The sequence below is a fragment of the Carcharodon carcharias genome, chromosome 4 (assembly GCF_017639515.1).
Source record: "Carcharodon carcharias isolate sCarCar2 chromosome 4, sCarCar2.pri, whole genome shotgun sequence".
NCBI lineage: Eukaryota > Metazoa > Chordata > Chondrichthyes > Lamniformes > Lamnidae > Carcharodon > Carcharodon carcharias.
The window spans coordinates 203,093,510-203,115,656 of record NC_054470.1 but is presented as its reverse complement, the minus strand read 5'-3'; the positions used below and the strand labels follow the sequence as shown (position 1 = coordinate 203,115,656).

Sequence of the window (22,147 nt, the reverse complement as noted above, 5' to 3'; positions counted from 1 at the left end):
ATAGTTGGGTAGAGTCAGTGATTGGGGAGAGCGTACATGGGGATGTGGGAGTGGAGTGAATGGGTGGGTAGAGTCAGTGATAGGGGAGATTGTACATGGGGCTGTGGGAGGCGATTAAATGGGTGGGTAGAGTCAGTGATTGGGAGAGTGTACATGGGGATGTGGGAGGGCAGTGAATGGGTGGGTAGAGTCAGTGATTGGGGAGAGTGTTCATGAGGCTGTGGGAGGGGATTAAATGGGTGGGTAGAGTCAGTGATTGGGGAGAGTGTACATGGGGATGTGGGAGGGGAGTGAATGGGTGGGTAGAGTCAGTGATAGGGGAGAGTGTACATGGGGATGTGGGAGGGGAGTGAATGGGTGGATAGAGTCAGTGATAATGGAGAGTGTCCATGGGGCTGTGTGAGGGGATTAAATGGGTGAGTAGAGTCAGTGATAGGGGAGAGTGTACATGGGGCTGGGGGAGGGGATTAAATGGGTGAGTAGTGTCAGTGATTGGGGAGAGCGTACATGAGGTTGTGGGAGGGGATTCAATGTGTGGGTAGTGTCAGTGATTGGGGAGAGCGTACATGGGGCTGTGGGAGGCTAGTGAATGGGTGAGTAGAGTCAGTGATAGGAGATAGTCTACATGGGGCTGTGGGAGGGGATTAACTGGGTGGGTAGAGTCAGTTATAGGGGAGAGTGTACATGGAGCTGTGGGAGGGGAGTGAATGGTTGGGTAGTGTCAGTGATAGGGGGAGAGTGTACATGGGGATGTGGGAGGATATTAAATGGGTGGGTAGAGTCAGTTATAGGGGAGAGTGTACATGGGGTTGTGGGAGGCGATTAAATGGGTGGTTAGAGTCAGTTATAGGGGAGAGTGTACATGGGGCTGTGGGAGGGGAGTGAATGGGTGGGTAGAGTCAGTGATAGGGGAGAGTGTACATGGGGCTGTGGGAGTGGATTAAATGGGTGGGTAGAGTCAGTGAAAGGTGAGCGTGTACATGAGGCTGTGGGAGGGGATTAAATGGGTGGGTAGAGTCAGTTATTGGGGAGAATGTACATGGGGATGTGGGAGGTGAGTGGTTTGGTGGGTAGAGTCAGTGATAGGGGAGAGTGTACATGGGGATGTGGGAGGGGAGTGAAAGGGTTTGTAGAGTCAGTGATAGGGGAGAGTGTACATGGGGCTGTGGGAGTGGATTTAATGGGTGAGTAGAGTCAGTGATAGGGGAAGAGCGTAGATGGGATTGTGGGTGGGGATTAAATGGGTGGGTAGAGTCAGTGATAGGAGAGAGTTTAAATGGGGCTGTGGGAGGTGAGTTAATGGGTGTATAGAGTCAGTGATTGCGCAGAGTGTACATGGGGCTGTGGGAGGGGAGTGAATGGGTGGGTAGAGTCAGTGATAGGGGAGAGTGTACATGGGGCTGTGGGAGGGGTTGTAATGTGTGCGTAGAGTCAGTGAAAGGGGAGCGTGTACATGAGGCTGTGGGAGGGGATAAAATGGGTGGGTAGAGTCAGTGATTGGGGAGAGTGTACATGGGGCTGTGGGAGCAGATTTAATGGGTGGGTAGATTCAGTGATTGGGGAGAGCGTACATGCGGCTGTGGGAGGGGATTAAATGGGTGGGTAGAGGCAGTGATTGGGAAGAGTGAACATGAGGCTGTGGAAGGTGATTAAATGGGTGCGTAGAGGCAGTGATTTGGGAGAGTGTACATGGGGATGTGGGAGGGGAGTAAATGGGTGGGTTTAGAGTCATTGATAGGGGTAGAGTGTACATGGGGGTGTGGGAGGGGATTACATGGGTGGGTAGAGTCAGTTTAGGGAGAGTGTACATGGGGCTGTGGGATCGGATTAAATGGGTGGTTAGAGGCAGTGATAGGGGAGAGTGTACATGGGGATGTGGGATGGGAGTGAATGGGTGGGTAGAGTCAGTGATTGGGGAGAGTGTACACGGGGCTGTGGGAGGGCAGTTAATGGGTGGGTAGAGTCAGTGATAGGGGGAGAGTGTACATGGGACTGTGGGAGGGGATTAAATGGGTGAGTAGATTCAGTGATTGGGGAGAGCGTACATGAGGCTGTGCGACGGATTAAATGGGTAGGTAGTGTCAGTGATAGGGGCGAGTGTACATGGGGATGTGGGAGGTGAGTTTTTGGGTGGGTAGAGTCAGTGATAGCGGAGAGTGTACATGGGGCTGTGGGAGGGGATTAAATGGGTGGGTTTTGAATCAGTGATAGGGGAGAGTGTACATTGGGATGTAGGAGTGTATTAAATGGGTGGATAGAGCCAGTGATAGGGGAGAGTATACATGGGGCTGTGGGAGGGGATTAAATGTGTGGGTAGAATCAGTGGTATGGGGAGATTTTACATGGGGCTGTGGGAGGGGATTAAATGGGTGTGTAGAGTCAGTGATAGGGGAGTGTGGACATGGGGCTGTGGGAGAGGAGTGAATGGATGGGTTTAGAATCAGTGATAGGGGAGAGTGTACATTAGGATGTTGGAGGGGATTAAATGGGTGGGTAGAGTCAGTGTTAGGGGAGAATGTACATGGGGCTGTGAGAGTGGATTCAATGTGTGGGTAGAGTCGGTGATAGGGGAGAGTGTACATGGGTTTGTGGGAGGGGATTAAATGGGTGGGTAGAGTTGGTGATTGGGGAGAGTGTACATGGGGCTGTGGGAGGGGATTAAGTGGGTGGGTAGAGTCAGTGATAGGGGCGAGTGTACATGGGGGTGTGGGGGGGGATTAAATGGGTGTGTAGAGTCTGTGATAGTTGAGAGTGGACTTGGGGATGTGGGAGGCGATTAAATGGGTGGGTAGAGTATGTGATAGGGGAGAATGGACATGGGGCTCTGGGAGTGGAGTGAATGGCTGGGTTTAGATTCAGTGATAGTGGAGAGTGTACATTGGGATGAAGGAGGGGATTAAATGGGTGGGTAGAGTCAGTGATAGGGGAGAGTGTCCATGGGGCTTTGGGAGGGTAGTGAATGGGTGGGTAGAGTCAGTGATAGGGGGAGAGTGTCCATGGGGCTGTGGGAGGTGAGTGAATAGGTGGATAGAGTCAGTGATAGGGGGTGAGTGTACATGGGGCTGTGGGAGGGGGATTAAATTGTGCATTAGAGTCAGTGATAGTTTAGAGTGTACATGGGGCTGGGGGAGGGGATTAAATGGGTGGGTAGAGTCAATGATAGGGGAGAGTGTCCATGGGGCTGTGGGAGGGGGATTAAATGTGTGGGTAGAGTCAGTGATAGGGGAAGAGCGTAGATGGGATTGTGGGTGGGGATTAAATGGGTGGGTAGAGTCAGTGATAGGGGAGAGTTTAAATGGGGCTGTGGGAGGTGAGTTAATGGGTGTATAGAGTCAGTGATTGCGCAGAGTGTACATGGGGCTGTGGGAGGGGAGTGAATGGGTGGGTAGAGTCAGTGATAGGGGAGAGTGTACATGGGGCTGTGGGAGGGGTTGTAATGAGTGCGTAGAGTCAGTGAAAGGGGAGCGTGTACATGAGGCTGTGGGAGGGGATAAAATGGGTGGGTAGAGTCAGTGATTGGGGAGAGTGTACATGGGACTGTGGGAAGGGAGTGAATGGGTGGGTAGAGTCTGTGATAGGGGGTGAGTGTACATGGGGCTGTGGGAGGGGAATAAATGGGTGGGTAGAGTCATTAATAGGGGAGAGTGGACGTGGCGATGTGGGTGGGGATTAAATGGGTGGGTAGTTTCATTGATAGGGGAGAGTGTACATGGGGCTGTGGGAGGGGATTAAATGGGTGGGTAGAGTCAGTGATAGGGGAGAGTGTACATGGGGCTGTGGGAGGGGAGTGAATGGGTGGGTAGAGTCAGTGATAGGGGAGAGTGTACATGGGGCTGTGGAAGGTTATTAAATGTGTGGGTAGAGTCAGTGATAGGGGAGAGTGTACGTGAGACTGTGGGAGGGGCTTAAATGGTTGGGTAGAGTCAGTGATTGGGGAGAGTGTACATGGGTGTGTGGGAGGGGATTAAATGGGTGGGTAGAGTCAGTAATTGGGGAGTGTGTACATTGGTGTGTGGGAGGTGAATGAATGGGTGGGAAGAGTCAGTGATAGCGGAGAGTGTACATGGGGCTGTGGGAGGGTAGTGAATGGGTGGGTAGAGTCAGTGATAGGGGAGAGCATACATGGGGCTGTGGGAGGGGAGTGAATGGGTGGGTAGAGTCAGTGATAGGGGAGAGTGTACACGGGGCTGTGGGAGGGGAGTGATTGTGTGGGTAGAGTCATTGATAGGGGGAGTGTCCATGGGGCTGTGGGAGGGGAGTGAATGTGTGGGTAGAGTCATTGATAGGGGGCGAGTGTACATGGGGCTGAGGGAGGGGATTAAATAGGTGGGTAGAGTCAGTAATAGGGGAGAGTGGACGTGTGGATGTGGGAGGGGATTAAATGGGTGGGTAGAGTCAGTGATGGGGGAGAGTGACATGGGGCTGTGGGAGGGGATTAAATGGGTGTGTAGAGTCAATGATAGGGGAGAGTGTACATGGGGATGTTCGAAGGGATTAAATGGGTGGTTCGAGTCAGTGACAGGGGAGAGTGTACATGGGTCTGTGGGAGGGGAGTGAATGGGTGGGAAGAGTCAGTGATAGGGGAGAGTGTACATGGGGCTGTGTGAGGGGATTAAACGGGTGGGTAGAGTCAGTGATAGGGGAGAGTGTCCATGGGGCTGTGGGAGGAGATTAAATGTGTGGGTAGAGTCAGTGGTCTGGGGAGAGTTTACATGGGGCTGTGGGAGGGGATTAAACGGGTTGGTAGAGTCAGTGATAGGGGAGAGTGGACATGGGGCTGTGGGAGAGGAGTGAATGGGTGGGATTAGAATCAGTGATAGGGGAGGGTGTACATTAGGATGTAGGAGGGAATTAAATGTGTGGGTAGATTCGGTGATGGGGAGAGTGTACATGGATTTGTGGGAGGGGATTAAATGGGTGGGTAGAGTCGTTGATTGGGGAGAGTGTACATGGGCCTGTGGGAGGGGATTAAGTGGGTGGGTAGAGTCTGTGATAGGGGAGAGTGTACATGGGGGTGTGGGGGGGGATTAAATGGGTGGGTAGAGTCTGTGATAGGGGAGAGTGGACTTGGGGATGTGGGAGGCGATTAAATAGGTGGGTAGAGTCAGTGATAGGGGAGAATGGACATGGGGCTCTGGGAGTGGATTGAAAGGCTGGGTTTAGATTCAGTGATAGTGGAGAGTGTACATTGGGATGAAGGAGGGGATTCAATGGGTGGGTAGTTTCAGTGATAGGGGAGAGTGTCCATGGGGCTTTGGGAGGGGAGTGAATGGGTGGATAGAGTCAGTGATAGGGGGAGAGTGTACATGGGGCTGTGGGAGGAGATTAAATTGTTCGTTAGAGTCAGTGATAGTTTGGAGTGTACATGGGGATGGGGGAGGTGATTAAATGGGTGGGTAGAGTCAATGACAGGGGAGAGTGAACAAGGGGATGTTGGAGGTGATTATATGGGTGGCTGGAGTCAGTGATTGGGGAGAGTATCCGTGGGGTTGTGAGAGGGGAGTGAATGGGTGGGTAGAGACAGTGATAGGGGGAGAGTGTACATGGGGCTGTGGGAGGGGTATTAAATGTGTGGGTAGAGTCAGTGATAGGGTGAGAGTGTACATGGGGCTGTGGGCGGAGATTAAGTGGGTGGGTTAAGTCAGTGATAGGGGAGAGTGTACATGGGGCTGTGGGAGAGGAGTGAATGGGTGGGTAGAATCACTGATGGGGAGAGAGTACATGGGGCTGTGGGAGGGGAGTGAATGGGTGGGCAGAGTTAGAGTTAGGGGAGAGTGTACAGGGGGCTGTGGGAGGGGAGTGAATGGGTGGATGGAGTCAGTGATAGGGGAGAGTATACATGGGACTGTGGGAAGGGAGTGAATGGGTGGGTAGAGTCTGTGATAGGGGGTGAGTGTACATGGGGCTGTGGGAGGGGAATAAATGGGTGGGTAGAGTCATTAATAGGGGAGAGTGGACGTGGCGATGTGGGTGGGGATTAAATGGGTGGGTAGATTCATTGATAGGGGAGAGTGTACATGGGGCTGTGGGAGGGGATTAAATGGGTGGGTAGAGTCAGTGATAGGGGAGAGTGTACATGGGGCTGTGGGAGGGGAGTGAATGGGTGGGTAGAGTCAGTGATAGGGGAGAGTGTACATGGGGCTGTGGAAGGTTATTAAATGTGTGGGTAGAGTCAGTGATAGGGGAGAGTGTACATGAGAATGTGGGAGGGGCTTAAATGGGTGGGTAGAGTCAGTGATTGGGGAGAGTGTACATGGGTGTGTGGGAGGGGATTAAATGGGTGGGTAGAGTCAGTAATTGGGGAGTGTGTACATTGGTGTGTGGGAGGTGAATGAATGGGTGGGAAGAGTCAGTGATAGCGGAGAGTGTACATGGGGCTGTGGGAGGGTAGTGAATGGGTGGGTAGAGTCAGTGATAGGGGAGAGCATACATGGGGCTGTGGGAGGGGAGTGAATGGGTGGGTAGAGTCAGTGATAGGGGAGAGTGTACACGGGGCTGTGGGAGGGGAGTGATTGTGTGGGTAGAGTCATTGATAGGGGGAGTGTCCATGGGGCTGTGGGAGGGGAGTGAATGTGTGGGTAGAGTCATTGATAGGGGGCGAGTGTACATGGGGCTGAGGGAGGGGATTAAATAGGTGGGTAGAGTCAGTAATAGGGGAGAGTGGACGTGTGGATGTGGGAGGGGATTAAATGGGTGGGTAGAGTCAGTGATGGGGGAGAGTGACATGGGGCTGTGGGAGGGGATTAAATGGGTGTGTAGAGTCAATGATAGGGGAGAGTGTACATGGGGATGTTCGAAGGGATTAAATGGGTGGTTCGAGTCAGTGACAGGGGAGAGTGTACATGGGTCTGTGGGAGGGGAGTGAATGGGTGGGAAGAGTCAGTGATAGGGGAGAGTGTACATGGGGCTGTGTGAGGGGATTAAACGGGTGGGTAGAGTCAGTGATAGGGGAGAGTGTCCATGGGGCTGTGGGAGGAGATTAAATGTGTGGGTAGAGTCAGTGGTCTGGGGAGAGTTTACATGGGGCTGTGGGAGGGGATTAAACGGGTTGGTAGAGTCAGTGATAGGGGAGAGTGGACATGGGGCTGTGGGAGAGGAGTGAATGGGTGGGATTAGAATCAGTGATAGGGGAGGGTGTACATTAGGATGTAGGAGGGAATTAAATGTGTGGGTAGATTCGGTGATAGGGGAGAGTGTACATGGATTTGTGGGAGGGGATTAAATGGGTGGGTAGAGTCGTTGATTGGGGAGAGTGTACATGGGCCTGTGGGAGGGGATTAAGTGGGTGGGTAGAGTCTGTGATAGGGGAGAGTGTACATGGGGGTGTGGGGGGGGATTAAATGGGTGGGTAGAGTCAGTGATAGGGGAGAATGGACATGGGGCTCTGGGAGTGGATTGAAAGGCTGGGTTTAGATTCAGTGATAGTGGAGAGTGTACATTGGGATGAAGGAGGGGATTCAATGGGTGGGTAGTTTCAGTGATAGGGGAGAGTGTCCATGGGGCTTTGGGAGGGGAGTGAATGGGTGGATAGAGTCAGTGATAGGGGGAGAGTGTACATGGGGCTGTGGGAGGAGATTAAATTGTTCGTTATTGTCAGTGATAGTTTGGAGTGTACATGGGGATGGGGGAGGTGATTAAATGGGTGGGTAGAGTCAATGACAGGGGAGAGTGAACGAGGGGATGTTGGAGGTGATTATATGGGTGGCTGGAGTCAGTGATTGGGGAGAGTATCCGTGGGGTTGTGAGAGGGGAGTGAATGGGTGGGTAGAGACAGTGATAGGGGGAGAGTGTACATGGGGCTGTGGGAGGGGTATTAAATGTGTGGGTAGAGTCAGTGATAGGGTGAGAGTGTACATGGGGCTGTGGGCGGAGATTAAGTGGGTGGGTAAAGTCAGTGATAGGGGAGAGTGTACATGGGGCTGTGGGAGAGGAGTGAATGGGTGGGTAGAATCACTGATGGGGAGAGAGTACATGGGGCTGTGGGAGGGGAGTGAATGGGTGGGCAGAGTTAGAGTTAGGGGAGAGTGTACAGGGGGCTGTGGGAGGGGAGTGATTGTGTGGGTAGAGTCATTGATAGGGGGAGTGTCCATGGGGCTGTGGGAGGGGAGTGAATGTGTGGGTAGAGTCATTGATAGGGGGCGAGTGTACATGGGGCTGAGGGAGGGGATTAAATAGGTGGGTAGAGTCAGTAATAGGGGAGAGTGGACGTGTGGATGTGGGAGGGGATTAAATGGGTGGGTAGAGTCAGTGATGGGGGAGAGTGACATGGGGCTGTGGGAGGGGATTAAATGGGTGTGTAGAGTCAATGATAGGGGAGAGTGTACATGGGGATGTTCGAAGGGATTAAATGGGTGGTTCGAGTCAGTGACAGGGGAGAGTGTACATGGGTCTGTTGGAGGGGAGTGAATGGATGGGAAGAGTCAGTGATAGGGGAGAGTGTACATGGGGCTGTGTGAGGGGATTAAACGGGTGGGTAGAGTCAGTGATAGGGGAGAGTGTCCATGGGGCTGTGGGAGGAGATTAAATGTGTGGGTAGAGTCAGTGGTCTGGGGAGAGTTTACATGGGGCTGTGGGAGGGGATTAAACAGGTTGGTAGAGTCAGTGATAGGGGAGAGTGGACATGGGGCTGTGGGAGAGGAGTGAATGGGTGGGATTAGAATCAGTGATAGGGGAGGGTGTACATTAGGATGTAGGAGGGAATTAAATGTGTGGGTAGATTCGGTGATAGGGGAGAGTGTACATGGATTTGTGGGAGGGGATTAAATGGGTGGGTAGAGTCGTTGATTGGGGAGAGTGTACATGGGCCTGTGGGAGGGGATTAATTGGGTGGGTAGAGTCTGTGATAGGGGAGAGTGTACATGGGGGTGTGGGGGGGGATTAAATGGGTGGGTAGAGTCTGTGATAGGGGAGAGTGGACTTGGGGATGTGGGAGGCGATTAAATAGGTGGGTAGAGTCAGTGATAGGGGAGAATGGACATGGGGCTCTGGGAGTGGATTGAAAGGCTGGGTTTAGATTCAGTGATAGTGGAGAGTGTACATTGGGATGTAGGAGGGGATTCAATGGGTGGGTAGTTTCAGTGATAGGGGAGAGTGTCCATGGGGCTTTGGGAGGGGAGTGAATGGGTGGATAGAGTCAGTGATAGGGGGAGAGTGTACATGGGGCTGTGGAAGGTTATTAAATGTGTGGGTAGAGTCAGTGATAGGGGAGAGTGTACATGAGACTGTGGGAGGGGCTTAAATGGGTGGGTAGAGTCAGTGATTGGGGAGAGTGTACATGGGTGTGTGGGAGGGGATTAAATGGGTGGGTAGAGTCAGTAATTGGGGAGTGTGTACATTGGTGTGTGGGAGGTGAATGAATGGGTGGGAAGAGTCAGTGATAGCGGAGAGTGTACATGGGGCTGTGGGAGGGTAGTGAATGGGTGGGTAGAGTCAGTGATAGGGGAGAGCATACATGGGGCTGTGGGAGGGGAGTGAATGGGTGGGTAGAGTCAGTGATAGGGGAGAGAGTACACGGGGCTGTGGGAGGGGAGTGATTGTGTGGGTAGAGTCATTGATAGGGGGAGTGTCCATGGGGCTGTGGGAGGGGAGTGAATGTGTGGGTAGAGTCATTGATAGGGGGCGAGTGTACATGGGGCTGAGGGAGGGGATTAAATAGGTGGGTAGAGTCAGTAATAGGGGAGAGTGGACGTGTGGATGTGGGAGGGGATTAAATGGGTGGGTAGAGTCAGTGATGGGGGAGAGTGACATGGGGCTGTGGGAGGGGATTAAATGGGTGTGTAGAGTCAATGATAGGGGAGAGTGTACATGGGGATGTTCGAAGGGATTAAATGGGTGGTTCGAGTCAGTGACAGGGGAGAGTGTACATGGGGCTGTGTGAGGGGATTAAACGGGTGGGTAGAGTCAGTGATAGGGGAGAGTGTCCATGGGGCTGTGGGAGGAGAGTGAATGGCTGAGTTTAGAATCAGTGATAGTGGAGAGTGTCCATTGGGATGTAGGAGGGGATTAAATGGGTGGTTAGTGTCAGTGATAGGGGAGAGTGTCCATAGGGCTGTGGGAGGGGCGTGAATGGCTGGTTAGAGTCAGTGATAGGGGAGAGTGTACATGGGGCTGTGGGAGGGGTATTAAATGGGTGGGTAAATTCAGTGATAGGGGGAGAGTGTACATGGTGCTGTGGGAGGGGAGTGAATGGGTGGGTAGAATCAGTGATAGGGGAGAGTGTACATGGGGTGTGGGAGTGGATTAAATGGGTGATTAGAGTCAGTGATAGGGGGAGAGTTTACATGGGACTGTGGGAGGGGATTAAATGGGTGAGTAGAGTCAGTGATTGGGGAGAGCGTACTTGAGGCTTTGGGAGGGGATTATATGGGTGGGTAGTGTCAGTGATTGGGGAGAGTGTACATGGGGCTGTGGGAGGGGAGTGAATGTGTGGGTAGAGTCAGTGATAGTGGGGGAGTGTACATGGGGATGTGGGAGGGGATTAAATGAGTGGGTAGAGTCAGTGATAGGGGAGAGTGGACATGGGGCTGTGGGAGGCGAGTGAATGGGTGGGTTTAGAATTAGTGGTAGGTGAGAGTGTACATTAGGATGTCGGAGGGGATTAAATGGGTGGGTAGAGTCTGTGATAGGGGAGAGTGTACATGGGGCTGTGGGAGGGGATTAAATGGGTGGGTAGTGTCAGTGACAGGGGAGAGTGTACATGGGGCTGTGGGAGGGGATTAAATGGGTGGGTAGAGTCAGTGACAGGGGAGAGTGTATTTGGGGCTGCAGGAGGGGATTAAATGTGTGGGTAGAGTCGGTGATAGGGGAGAGTGTACATGGGGGTTTGGGAGGTGAGTGAATTGGTGGGTAGAGTCAGTGTTAGGGGAGAGTGGACGTGAGTCTGTGGGAGGGGATTAAATGGGTGGGTAGAGTCAGTGATTGGGGAGAGTGTACATGGGGATTTGGGAGGGGATTAAATGGTTGGGTAGAGTCAGTGATTGGGGAGAGCGTACATGGGGATGTGGGAGTGGAGTGAATGGGTGGGTAGAGTCAGTGATAGGGGAGATTGTACATGGGGCTGTGGGAGGCGATTAAATGGGTGGGTAGAGTCAGTGATTGGGAGAGTGTACATGGGGATGTGGGAGGGCAGTGAATGGGTGGGTAGAGTCAGTGATTGGGGAGAGTGTTCATGAGGCTGTGGGAGGGGATTAAATGGGTGGGTAGAGTCAGTGATTGGGGAGAGTGTACATGGGGATGTGGGAGGGGAGTGAATGGGTGGATAGAGTCAGTGATAATGGAGAGTGTCCATGGGGCTGTGTGAGGGAATTAAATGGGTGAGTAGATTCAGTGATAGGGGAGAGTGTACATGGGGCTGGGGGCGGGGATTAAATGGGTGAGTAGTGTCAGTGATTGGGGAGAGCGTACATGAGGTTGTGGGAGGGGATTCAATGTGTGGGTAGTGTCAGTGATTGGGGAGAGCGTACATGGGGCTGTGGGAGGCTAGTGAATGGGTGAGTAGAGTCAGTGATAGGAGATAGTCTACATGGGGCTGTGGGAGGGGATTAACTGGGTGGGTAGAGTCAGTTATAGGGGAGAGCGTACATGGGGCTGTGGGAGGGGAGTGAATGTGTGGGTAGAGTCATTGATAGGGGGCGAGTGTACATGGGGCTGAGGGAGGGGATTAAATAGGTGGGTAGAGTCAGTAATAGGGGAGAGTGGACGTGTGGATGTGGGAGGGGATTAAATGGGTGGGTAGAGTCAGTGATGGGGGAGAGTGACATGGGGCTGTGGGAGGGGATTAAATGGGTGTGTAGAGTCAATGATAGGGGAGAGTGTACATGGGGATGTTCGAAGGGATTAAATGGGTGGTTCGAGTCAGTGACAGGGGAGAGTGTACATGGGTCTGTGGGAGGGGAGTGAATGGATGGGAAGAGTCAGTGATAGGGGAGAGTGTACATGGGGCTGTGTGAGGGGATTAAACGGGTGGGTAGAGTCAGTGATAGGGGAGAGTGTCCATGGGGCTGTGGGAGGAGATTAAATGTGTGGGTAGAGTCAGTGGTCTGGGGAGAGTTTACATGGGGCTGTGGGAGGGGATTAAACAGGTTGGTAGAGTCAGTGATAGGGGAGAGTGGACATGGGGCTGTGGGAGAGGAGTGAATGGGTGGGATTAGAATCAGTGATAGGGGAGGGTGTACATTAGGATGTAGGAGGGAATTAAATGTGTGGGTAGATTCGGTGATAGGGGAGAGTGTACATGGATTTGTGGGAGGGGATTAAATGGGTGGGTAGAGTCGTTGATTGGGGAGAGTGTACATGGGCCTGTGGGAGGGGATTAAGTGGGTGGGTAGAGTCTGTGATAGGGGAGAGTGTACATGGGGGTGTGGGGGGGGATTAAATGGGTGGGTAGAGTCTGTGATAGGGGAGAGTGGACTTGGGGATGTGGGAGGCGATTAAATAGGTGGGTAGAGTCAGTGATAGGGGAGAATGGACATGGGGCTCTGGGAGTGGATTGAAAGGCTGGGTTTAGATTCAGTGATAGTGGAGAGTGTACATTGGGATGTAGGAGGGGATTCAATGGGTGGGTAGTTTCAGTGATAGGGGAGAGTGTCCATGGGGCTTAGGGAGGGGAGTGAATGGGTGGATAGAGTCAGTGATAGGGGGAGAGTGTACATGGGGCTGTGGGAGGAGATTAAATTGTTCGTTAGAGTCAGTGATAGTTTGGAGTGTACATGGGGATGGGGGAGGTGATTAAATGGGTGGGTAGAGTCAATGACAGGGGAGAGTGAACGAGGGGATGTTGGAGGTGATTATATGGGTGGCTGGAGTCAGTGATTGGGGAGAGTATCCGTGGGGTTGTGAGAGGGGAGTGAATGGGTGGGTAGAGACAGTGATAGGGGGAGAGTGTACATGGGGCTGTGGGAGGGGTATTAAATGTATGGGTAGAGTCAGTGATAGGGTGAGAGTGTACATGGGGCTGTGGGCGGAGATTAAGTGGGTGGGTAAAGTCAGTGATAGGGGAGAGTGTACATGGGGCTGTGGGAGAGGAGTGAATGGGTGGGTAGAATCACTGATGGGGAGAGAGTACATGGGGCTGTGGGAGGGGAGTGAATGGGTGGGCAGAGTTAGAGTTAGGGGAGAGTGTACAGGGGGCTGTGGGAGGGGAGTGAATGGGTGGATGGAGTCAGTGATAGGGGAGAGTATACATGGGACTGTGGGAAGGGAGTGAATGGGTGGGTAGAGTCTGTGATAGGGGGTGAGTGTACATGGGGCTGTGGGAGGGGAATAAATGGGTGGGTAGAGTCATTAATAGGGGAGAGTGGACGTGGCGATGTGGGTGGGGATTAAATGGGTGGGTAGATTCATTGATAGGGGAGAGTGTACTGTGGGAGGGGATTAAATGGGTGGGTAGAGTCAGTGATAGGGGAGAGTGTACATGGGGCTGTGGGAGGGGAGTGAATGGGTGGGTAGAGTCAGTGATAGGGGAGAGTGTACATGGGGCTGTGGAAGGTTATTAAATGTGTGGGTAGAGTCAGTGATAGGGGAGAGTGTACATGAGACTGTGGGAGGGGCTTAAATGGGTTGGTAGAGTCAGTGATTGGGGAGAGTGTACATGGGTGTGTGGGAGGGGATTAAATGGGTGGGTAGAGTCAGTAATTGGGGAGTGTGTACATTGGTGTGTGGGAGGTGAATGAATGGGTGGGAAGAGTCAGTGATAGCGGAGAGTGTACATGGGGCTGTGGGAGGGTAGTGAATGGGTGGGTAGAGTCAGTGATAGGGGAGAGCATACATGGGGCTGTGGGAGGGGAGTGAATGGGTGGGTAGAGTCAGTGATAGGGGAGAGAGTACACGGGGCTGTGGGAGGGGAGTGATTGTGTGGGTAGAGTCATTGATAGGGGGAGTGTCCATGGGGCTGTGGGAGGGGAGTGAATGTGTGGGTAGAGTCATTGATAGGGGGCGAGTGTACATGGGGCTGAGGGAGGGGATTAAATAGGTGGGTAGAGTCAGTAATAGGGGAGAGTGGACGTGTGGATGTGGGAGGGGATTAAATGGGTGGGTAGAGTCAGTGATGGGGGAGAGTGACATGGGGCTGTGGGAGGGGATTAAATGGGTGTGTAGAGTCAATGATAGGGGAGAGTGTACATGGGGATGTTCGAAGGGATTAAATGGGTGGTTCGAGTCAGTGACAGGGGAGAGTGTACATGGGGCTGTGTGAGGGGATTAAACGGGTGGGTAGAGTCAGTGATAGGGGAGAGTGTCCATGGGGCTGTGGGAGGAGAGTGAATGGCTGAGTTTAGAATCAGTGATAGTGGAGAGTGTCCATTGGGATGTAGGAGGGGATTAAATGGGTGGTTAGTGTCAGTGATAGGGGAGAGTGTCCATAGGGCTGTGGGAGGGGCGTGAATGGCTGGTTAGAGTCAGTGATAGGGGAGAGTGTACATGGGGCTGTGGGAGGGGTATTAAATGGGTGGGTAAATTCAGTGATAGGGGGAGAGTGTACATGGTGCTGTGGGAGGGGAGTGAATGGGTGGGTAGAATCAGTGATAGGGGAGAGTGTACATGGGGTGTGGGAGTGGATTAAATGGGTGAGTAGAGTCAGTGATAGGGGAGAGTGTACATGGGACTGTGGGAGGGGATTAAATGGGTGAGTAGTGTCAGTGATTGGGGAGAGCGTACATGAGGTTGTGGGAGGGGATTCAATGTGTGGGTAGTGTCAGTGATTGGGGAGAGCGTACATGGGGCTGTGGGAGGCTAGTGAATGGGTGAGTAGAGTCAGTGATAAGAGATAGTCTACATGGGGCTGTGGGAGTGGATTAACTGGGTGGGTAGAGTCAGTTATAGGGGCAAGTGTACATGGGGCTGTGGGAGGGGAGTGAATGGTTGGGTAGTGTCAGTGATAGGGCGAGAGTGTACATGGGGATGTGGGAGGGTATTAAATGGGTGGGTAGAGTCAGTTATAGGGGAGAGTGTACATGGGGCTGTGGGAGGCGATTAAATGGGTGGTTAGAGTCAGTTATAGGGGAGAGTTTACATGGGGCTGTGGGATGGGATTAAATGGGTGGGTAGAGTCAGTGATAGGGGAGAGTGTATATTAGGATTTAGGAGGGGATTAAATGGGTGGGTACAGTCAGTGATAGGGGAGAGTGTACATTAGGATGTAGGAGGGGATTAAATGGGTGTGTAGAGTCAGTGATAGGGGAGAGTGTCCATGGGGCTGTGAGGAAAGTTTGCTTCTCTCAGTTTATAATCAGTGCTAGTGAAAGTTGGTGAAACTGAGACTGACCTGTTCTCCCAGAACAGTGCACTCAGTCCAAACAGAAAGATCAAAACCAGGATCAGCAAGGAAATTATTAGCTTGACACCTGTAAACAAAAGCCAGAAAGTGAACATGTATCAGATTTGTAAGATCTCAGTGATCATGTCTAGTTTAAATTCATTGATACAGCGCACACGCCACTGGTTTCACTGTCCCTATGTTTAGATTGTGTGTTGAGTTAATATATTATGTTTACACCATAGCACTGTGGCACATGGGAGCATCCTGGTTGTGGGAATAAATAGGAATGTAATTGCAGTACAGTACACTTAGGGGGAATAGAAATGGTTCTCTACAGCTGTGAGCATGAGCTTCGAAGGCTGTGTTGCTTGCCCGGTGCCAGGGTTAAGGACATGTCCTCAGGGCTGGAGAGGAACTTGCAGTGGGAGGGCTGATCCTGTTGTCGTTGTCCATATGATTACCAACAACATAGGTAGCACTAGGAAAGAGGTTCTGCTAAGCATGTACCAGCAGCCCTGGGCTAAATGAAAAAGGGAACCCCAAAGGTAATAATCTCTGGATTACTACCTGAGCCACAAGCAAATTGGCATAAGGTAAATATGATTACAGAGCTGAATGCATGACTGAAAGATTGGTGCAGGAGAAATGGATTTCAATTCCTTTGACGATGGCACTAGTACTGGGGGAAGTGGGAGGTCTACTGATGGATTTCACTTGAACCAGTATCTTGGCGAATCATATAATAAGGCTCGAGAAAGGGTTTTAAACAAAATAGTGGGGTTGGACGGTTTATGTGAGGGGAAACTTGGGAAATGTAAGGGAAAGAGAAAGCAATAGTGCAGCATAGGGTTACAAACACTGTACTTTAAAAGATGATCATGTTTGTAACTGCCTCCTTTAATTCAAGGTAAAATGCAGTAGTTTGGACCTCCTACAACATCTGCCCTGAGACAAGCCCATGTGACCAGGTTGTTATGGAGGCAGAAACTCAAATTGAAACTTGTTCAAAGTAAGTTGCAAGTTTTAACACCTTGAAACTGTAGCTTGCAGACATAAGACGGTGACATCTTGGACTCTCAGAGCCCATCAGACAGAGAGTTTTCGGGAAGATGATCAGAAAGAGGTGCTGCTATTACCAGGCAGAGGAAAGGGATTGTTTCTGGGTTAGACACCAAGCAGCATACTGCTGAGGTCTGAATCCCTGTTCAAAAAGACAAGGCTTGTGGAGATTTACAGATCAAGTAATCACCAGTCTGCTAGGGAGCGAGTCCCAGGATTTTGACCCAGCGACCGTGAAGGAACGGTGATATATTTCCAAGTCAGGATGGTGAGTGGCCTGGAGGGGAACTTCCAGGTGGTGGTGTTCCCATCTGTCTGCTGCCCTTGTCCTTCTAGATGGTAGTGGTTGTGGGTTTGGAAGGTGCCACTGGAAGCCCATTCAACTGTGCTCAGAAGATTGAATGAAGGGACTTTGTTTAACAGGACACTGGAAGTTTCACCCTGGTGGGACTGGGAAAGTAAATCTTCTTAAAGCTGAGAGGATCTTAGGGAATTTAAACGAGGGACTACATTTTTGCTGAGAGTGTGGAGTAATGAATAAACATGGTGCTGGGCTTTTGGTTGTGTTAAGAAGTCTGTGGGGAATACTATTTCTGCAATTTTGTATATTAGTTGCCTACTAAGTAATGTTTAGTCAATGTTGATTTTAGTTTGATTGTTAAAGTCTTAAAGAATGAAATCTGTCCATGTGATTCTTTGCATCAATCATTGGAAAATTCATATATTTTTTTATAAGTTATCAGTCTCTACAGGCATCATAACAAATCAGGGGCTCTTAAAGGATAGAAATTCAGAGGTGCGAAAACCCTGTGGGAATTTACTGTTTCCACTCAAGATGTGTCCAAAGAGTAAGACACACAAACTACTAATGTTAAAAGGATATTTGAGTATCAAACTGCAACAAAGAGTTCATGGAAGTTGGACATAAGGTAAAGCTGCCTGAATTAAGCCTACAGGCAAAGCATGAGCAAGGTGTGACAAAACAGATTACAAAAGTAAGATAAAAACAAAAAACTGCGGATGCTGGAAATCCAAAATAAAAACAGAATTACCTGGAAAACTCAGCAGGACTGGCAGCATCGGCGGAGAAGAAAAGAATTGACGTTTCGAGTCCTCATGACCCTTCAACAAGGGTCATGAGGACTCGAAACGTCAACTCTTTTCTTCTCCGCCGATGCTGCCAGACCTGCTGAGTTTTTCCAGATTACAAAAGTACTGAAAGCTAATGATGAAACAAAGGAAAGCACTGCTTTGAAACAGCGTGGCTCAGCTGTAACCAATACTGACATCAGAAAGCTGCAAGGAAGAATACTTGCTCTTGAAGGTAAATTGAAACTTCAGCATGAAGAAGTGACTGACCTTGCTAGAAAATAACTAGACAAAACTCATGCTGAATGGGAAGAATAAAAGCAAAAATAATTTTAAATAATTTGTGAACTGACTAGAAAGGATTATCAGGACATTTTGGCTGATCATCAGCATAACCTTAGCAAAGTTTATAACACAGCTTAAGAAGATTTTACTTGGAAAAGGAATGAAAAGGAAAGAAACTTCTTTAGCCAGAAAGTGGTGAATCTATGGAATTCATTGCCACAGAAGGCTGTGGAGGCCAGGTCATCGAGTGTGTTTAAGACCGAGATAGATAGGTTCTTGATTGCTAAGGGGATCAAAGGTTACGTGGTGAAGGCGGGAGAATGGGGTTGAGAAACTTATCAGCCATGATTGAATGGCGGAGCAGACTCGATGGGCCAATTGGCCTAATTTCTGCCCCAAGTCTTATGATCTAACTGCTTGCATAAGAGGAGACAGAGTTAAACCGCTTCTCTTGGAATAGGAAATTGAAGGATTAATTCCTGAAAACAAACTTAAAGATAAAATTGATCCTGAATTTAAACAGAATGAGGTCAATTAAATTGCTGTGGAAAACAATCTAAGTGTTTGATTGGCTGAAACATCTTTTTCACAGAATTGACAGAAACAAACTTTAGACATGGAAGATAATGGAGATCAGGTGTTAAAACTTGAACGGGATGGTTCAAAGACTGTGTAAAAGATCAACACCCTGATGACAAAGTTAACCAGATCAAACCAAATATACAATTTTCTGCCTAAGGACAAGGAAAAAGCGTGAAGACTACACAAACTGTGAAAGAAGTTTTTCTGCGATGAGTGATGGAAAGTGAAGCTACCAGTAGTTAAATGAACTCTCGTTTATAAGAGACTGGGAATCCTGTGAGAGTAACTCACCTCCTAACTCCCCAAAGCCTGTCTACCATCTACAAGGCACAAGTTGGGAGTGTGCTAGAATACTCTGCACTTGCCTGGATGAGTGCAGCGCCAACACACTCCGTTCAACTTACAAAAAAATATATACAACACACTGACAGACCATTCGGCCCCACCAGCCTGTCCTGGTGTTTACCCTCCACACCAGCCAATCATTCCAATCACATTCACCCACCCTGCTCCCAAAACCCTTCTTCACCTTTGCCCCCAATCACCTCTCCAACTGAATCTTGAAGGTTGACACAGTTTCTGCCAAAGTCATTAACCCAGGAAGTGAATTCCACAGCTTCACAACTCTCTGAAGCTGTTTCCCCTGCTCTCTGTTCCAAATCTCTTCCACTTAATCTTCTATCGAGATCCCCCAGCCACTGGAAACACTCAGCTTCTATGGACAGAGTTTTCAGGTCAGCGTGTGGCTGGGTGGGTGGGTGCCTGACCCGCTCCTGTGTAAAATAGCACACGATGACATCGGGCAAGTGTCCCAACGTCATCCCGCGCTCGCCTGATATTTCGGTCAGCGGGGCGCGTGCTAAACTCAGAAGCGCGCCTGCCGACAAGTAAGAGAGCAATCAAACCCATTCAAGTTCCAATTGTCCCCGAATTTTCATGGTCCGTCCAAATTTACAGTGGGTGGACAGGCGAAGCTGCCTTTTTGATGAAACTCATCCAACGGTGGGATGAGGTTTCTGTTACTAAATTAAACTAAAATAAAATCCATGGACAACGTTTTCATCATCCATCCGTTCCAGTGATTGGTTCTGATACATGGACGTTTTTTTTCCCTGGTTTTTAAAGTCTTCAGCTTCCCTGAGGCACTTCTCTGCCTTCAAGGAGCTTTCATTCTGCGCTCCCCCACACCCTCAGCGCTCGTCCTCCTTCCACCACCCCACCCAGCAGCGTTCAGCATTTCAGTGTGAAATTGGGGCCAGTGGTCCATTCCCTGGCCGCTCCAGGGCCTGTTAATCGAACCCGCACACCAACTTAAAAATCCTGCCTCATGTATCCTGTCCCATCCTTGGAATCTCCTGCAGTCCATATGTGGCTACTACCCACATTGTGTGCACCACAGTGTACAAGAGCATTTTATATCCATATAGATGTGTACCCACAGGATGTGAAGCAAGTGCTTGATGAGTGGGTTTACCTGTACTCAACATGTGCACGCTTGGTGGGGTTTTGAAATTCACAGCCTGACTCCAATCACTCCATATTCCTCTGAAATATTTCTGATCAGGGATCGATCGAATCCGAATCATGTACTCAGAGTTTGGAATCAAATTCTTCATCAAAAGTCTGACTGAGAAGGCAGTTACGTTCAGGTGCTGCTGGTACAGAGAAAGAGAAATTAATGGAGTGTGAGTTATTGACCCTCGACAGAGACAGTGGCTTTATCATATCCTTAACGGGAAGCTCACTGAAGGCTGATGACCCCTTCCTCTCATAATGAAGCCTTGCCACCTGGCTCCACCTAATCTATTGGCTGTACCGTTAAGAATATCACAGAAGAGGTGTGGCACACCAGGCCGAGAAAAATAGAAAAGTTATAGCACAGAAAGAGGCCATTCAGCCCATCGGGTCTGTGTCAGCCAAAAGAGAGAAAACAGAAACAAGCTGCTCATTTTAACCCTATTTTCCAGCACCTGGTCAGCAGCCTTGCAGGTTACAGCACTTCAGATGCAGATATATTTGAAATAAGTTGAGCAATTCAGTCTCAACCACCAATTTAGACAGTGAATTCCAAATACCTACCACCCTATGGGTGAAAAGGTTTTCCCTCATGTCCCCTCTAATCCTCCTGCCAATCACCTTAAATCTGTGCTCCTTGGTAACTGACCCCTCAGCTCGGGGACACAGGTCTTCCCTGGTCACCCTGTCTAGGCCCCTCATAATTTTATACACCTCAATTAGGTCACCCCTTAGCCTCCTCTGTTCTAAGGAAAACAACCCCAGTCTATCCGATCTCTCCTCATAGCTGCAATTTTCCAGACCTGGCAACATTCTTGTAAATCTCCTCTGTACTCTCTCCAGAACAATTATGTCCTTCCTGTAATGTGGTGACCAGAACTGTACACAAAATTTCAGCTGTGGCCTTACCAGCGTTTTATACAGTTCCATCATTACACCGCTGCTTTTGTATTCAATATCTCGTCCAATAAAGGAAAACATTCCATATGCTTTCTTTTCCACCTTATCCAACTGTCCTGCCACCTTCAGGAACCTGTGGACTTGCTCTCCAAGGTCTCTCGCTTCCTCATCCCCTCTCAGTAACTTCCCATTTATGGAGTATTCCCTTGTTTTGTTTTCCCTCCTCAAATGCATTACCTTGCACTTTTCCAGATTAAATTCCATTTGCCACTTCTCTGCCCACTCACCCAAACCATTGATATTATTCTGGACCTGACAGCTATCTTCTTCACTATCAACTACACGGCCAATTTTTGTCGTCTGCAAATTTCCCAATCATGCCTCCCACATTGAAGTGTAAATCATTAATATATACAACAAACAGCAAGGGCCCCAACACTGAGCCCTGTGGAACACCACTGGAAACTGTATCGCATTTGCAGAAACATCCATCGACCATTACCCTTTATTTCCTGTCACTGAGCCAATTTTGGATCCAACCTGCCACCTTCCCCTGTATCCCATGAGACCTCACTTTCCTGACCAGTCTGCAATGTGGGTCCTTGGCAAATGCCAGGGATGGTCCTGACCTCCCCTATTCCTCTGGCACTTCCTTCTCTTCTAATCATCTCAGCTTGTTCGACCCCTATCCCTTCCTCATTCTCTCTAGTACAATAAAAATTTTTCATCAAGATATCATCATTCCTTTTCTGTCCTCCACCCTCACCTCAAACAAGTGCAAGGAACTCATGGATTTTTTTTGTCACTAAGAACAAGACTATCCAATCAGTTGCCTTCGTTGCTCTCCTGCTGGCCCCCAGGCCAAACTGCCTCTTAAACCTCGCTCTGCCCCGGCCCTTTCTCCAGTTTCTCTCCCATTTCCCTTCATGCCCTCTCTGAGCTCATCTTCTCCATGAGACCCACCTCCTGCTCCCTCGGCCCCAAACTGCTGACCACACAACTTCCCCTTCTGGCCCCATGTTAGCCCACATTGTAAACAGCTCTCTCCCTCTTTTGGTGGTGTTGATCCTATCTGATTTAAATCTGCCCTCATCACCCCTCTCCTCAAAAAACCAACACCTGACCTCACCATTTTTGAAACCCACCGTCCCATCTCCAACCTCCATTTCCTCTCCAAAGTCCTTGAACATGTTGTCACCTCCCAAATCAGAGCCCATCTTCCCTGGAACTCCATATTTAAAACCCACCAATCAGGTTTCTGGCCCCGTCACAGTCACAAAACAGCTCATATCAAAGTCACTAATGACATCCTGTGTGACGAAGGTAAACTTTTCCCCCTCTTCCCCACTCAACCTCTCTCAGCCTTTGACCTGGTTGACCACACCATCCTCCTCCAACTCCTCTCCACTGTTGTCTAGCTGGGTGGCTCTGCTGTCACCTGGTTCCATTATCTATCTAATCATT

General features: G+C 50.1%; 1 protein-coding gene across 1 annotated transcript in view; it reads right to left on the bottom strand.

Moving 5' to 3' along the window:
- LOC121276715 overlaps window positions 1-19,778 on the bottom strand; it is a 65,184-nt gene extending 45,406 nt beyond the window's left edge. Inside the window, exons 1-2 of the mRNA XM_041185263.1 lie at window positions 19,743-19,778; window positions 15,260-15,338 (exon numbers count right to left, since the gene is read on the bottom strand). Of these exons, the coding sequence (XP_041041197.1) occupies window positions 15,260-15,338; window positions 19,743-19,755 (92 nt within the window). The 5' untranslated portion in view covers window positions 19,756-19,778. The remainder of the gene's footprint in view (window positions 1-15,259; window positions 15,339-19,742) is intronic.
- Window positions 19,779-22,147: the final 2,369 nt, after the last annotated feature.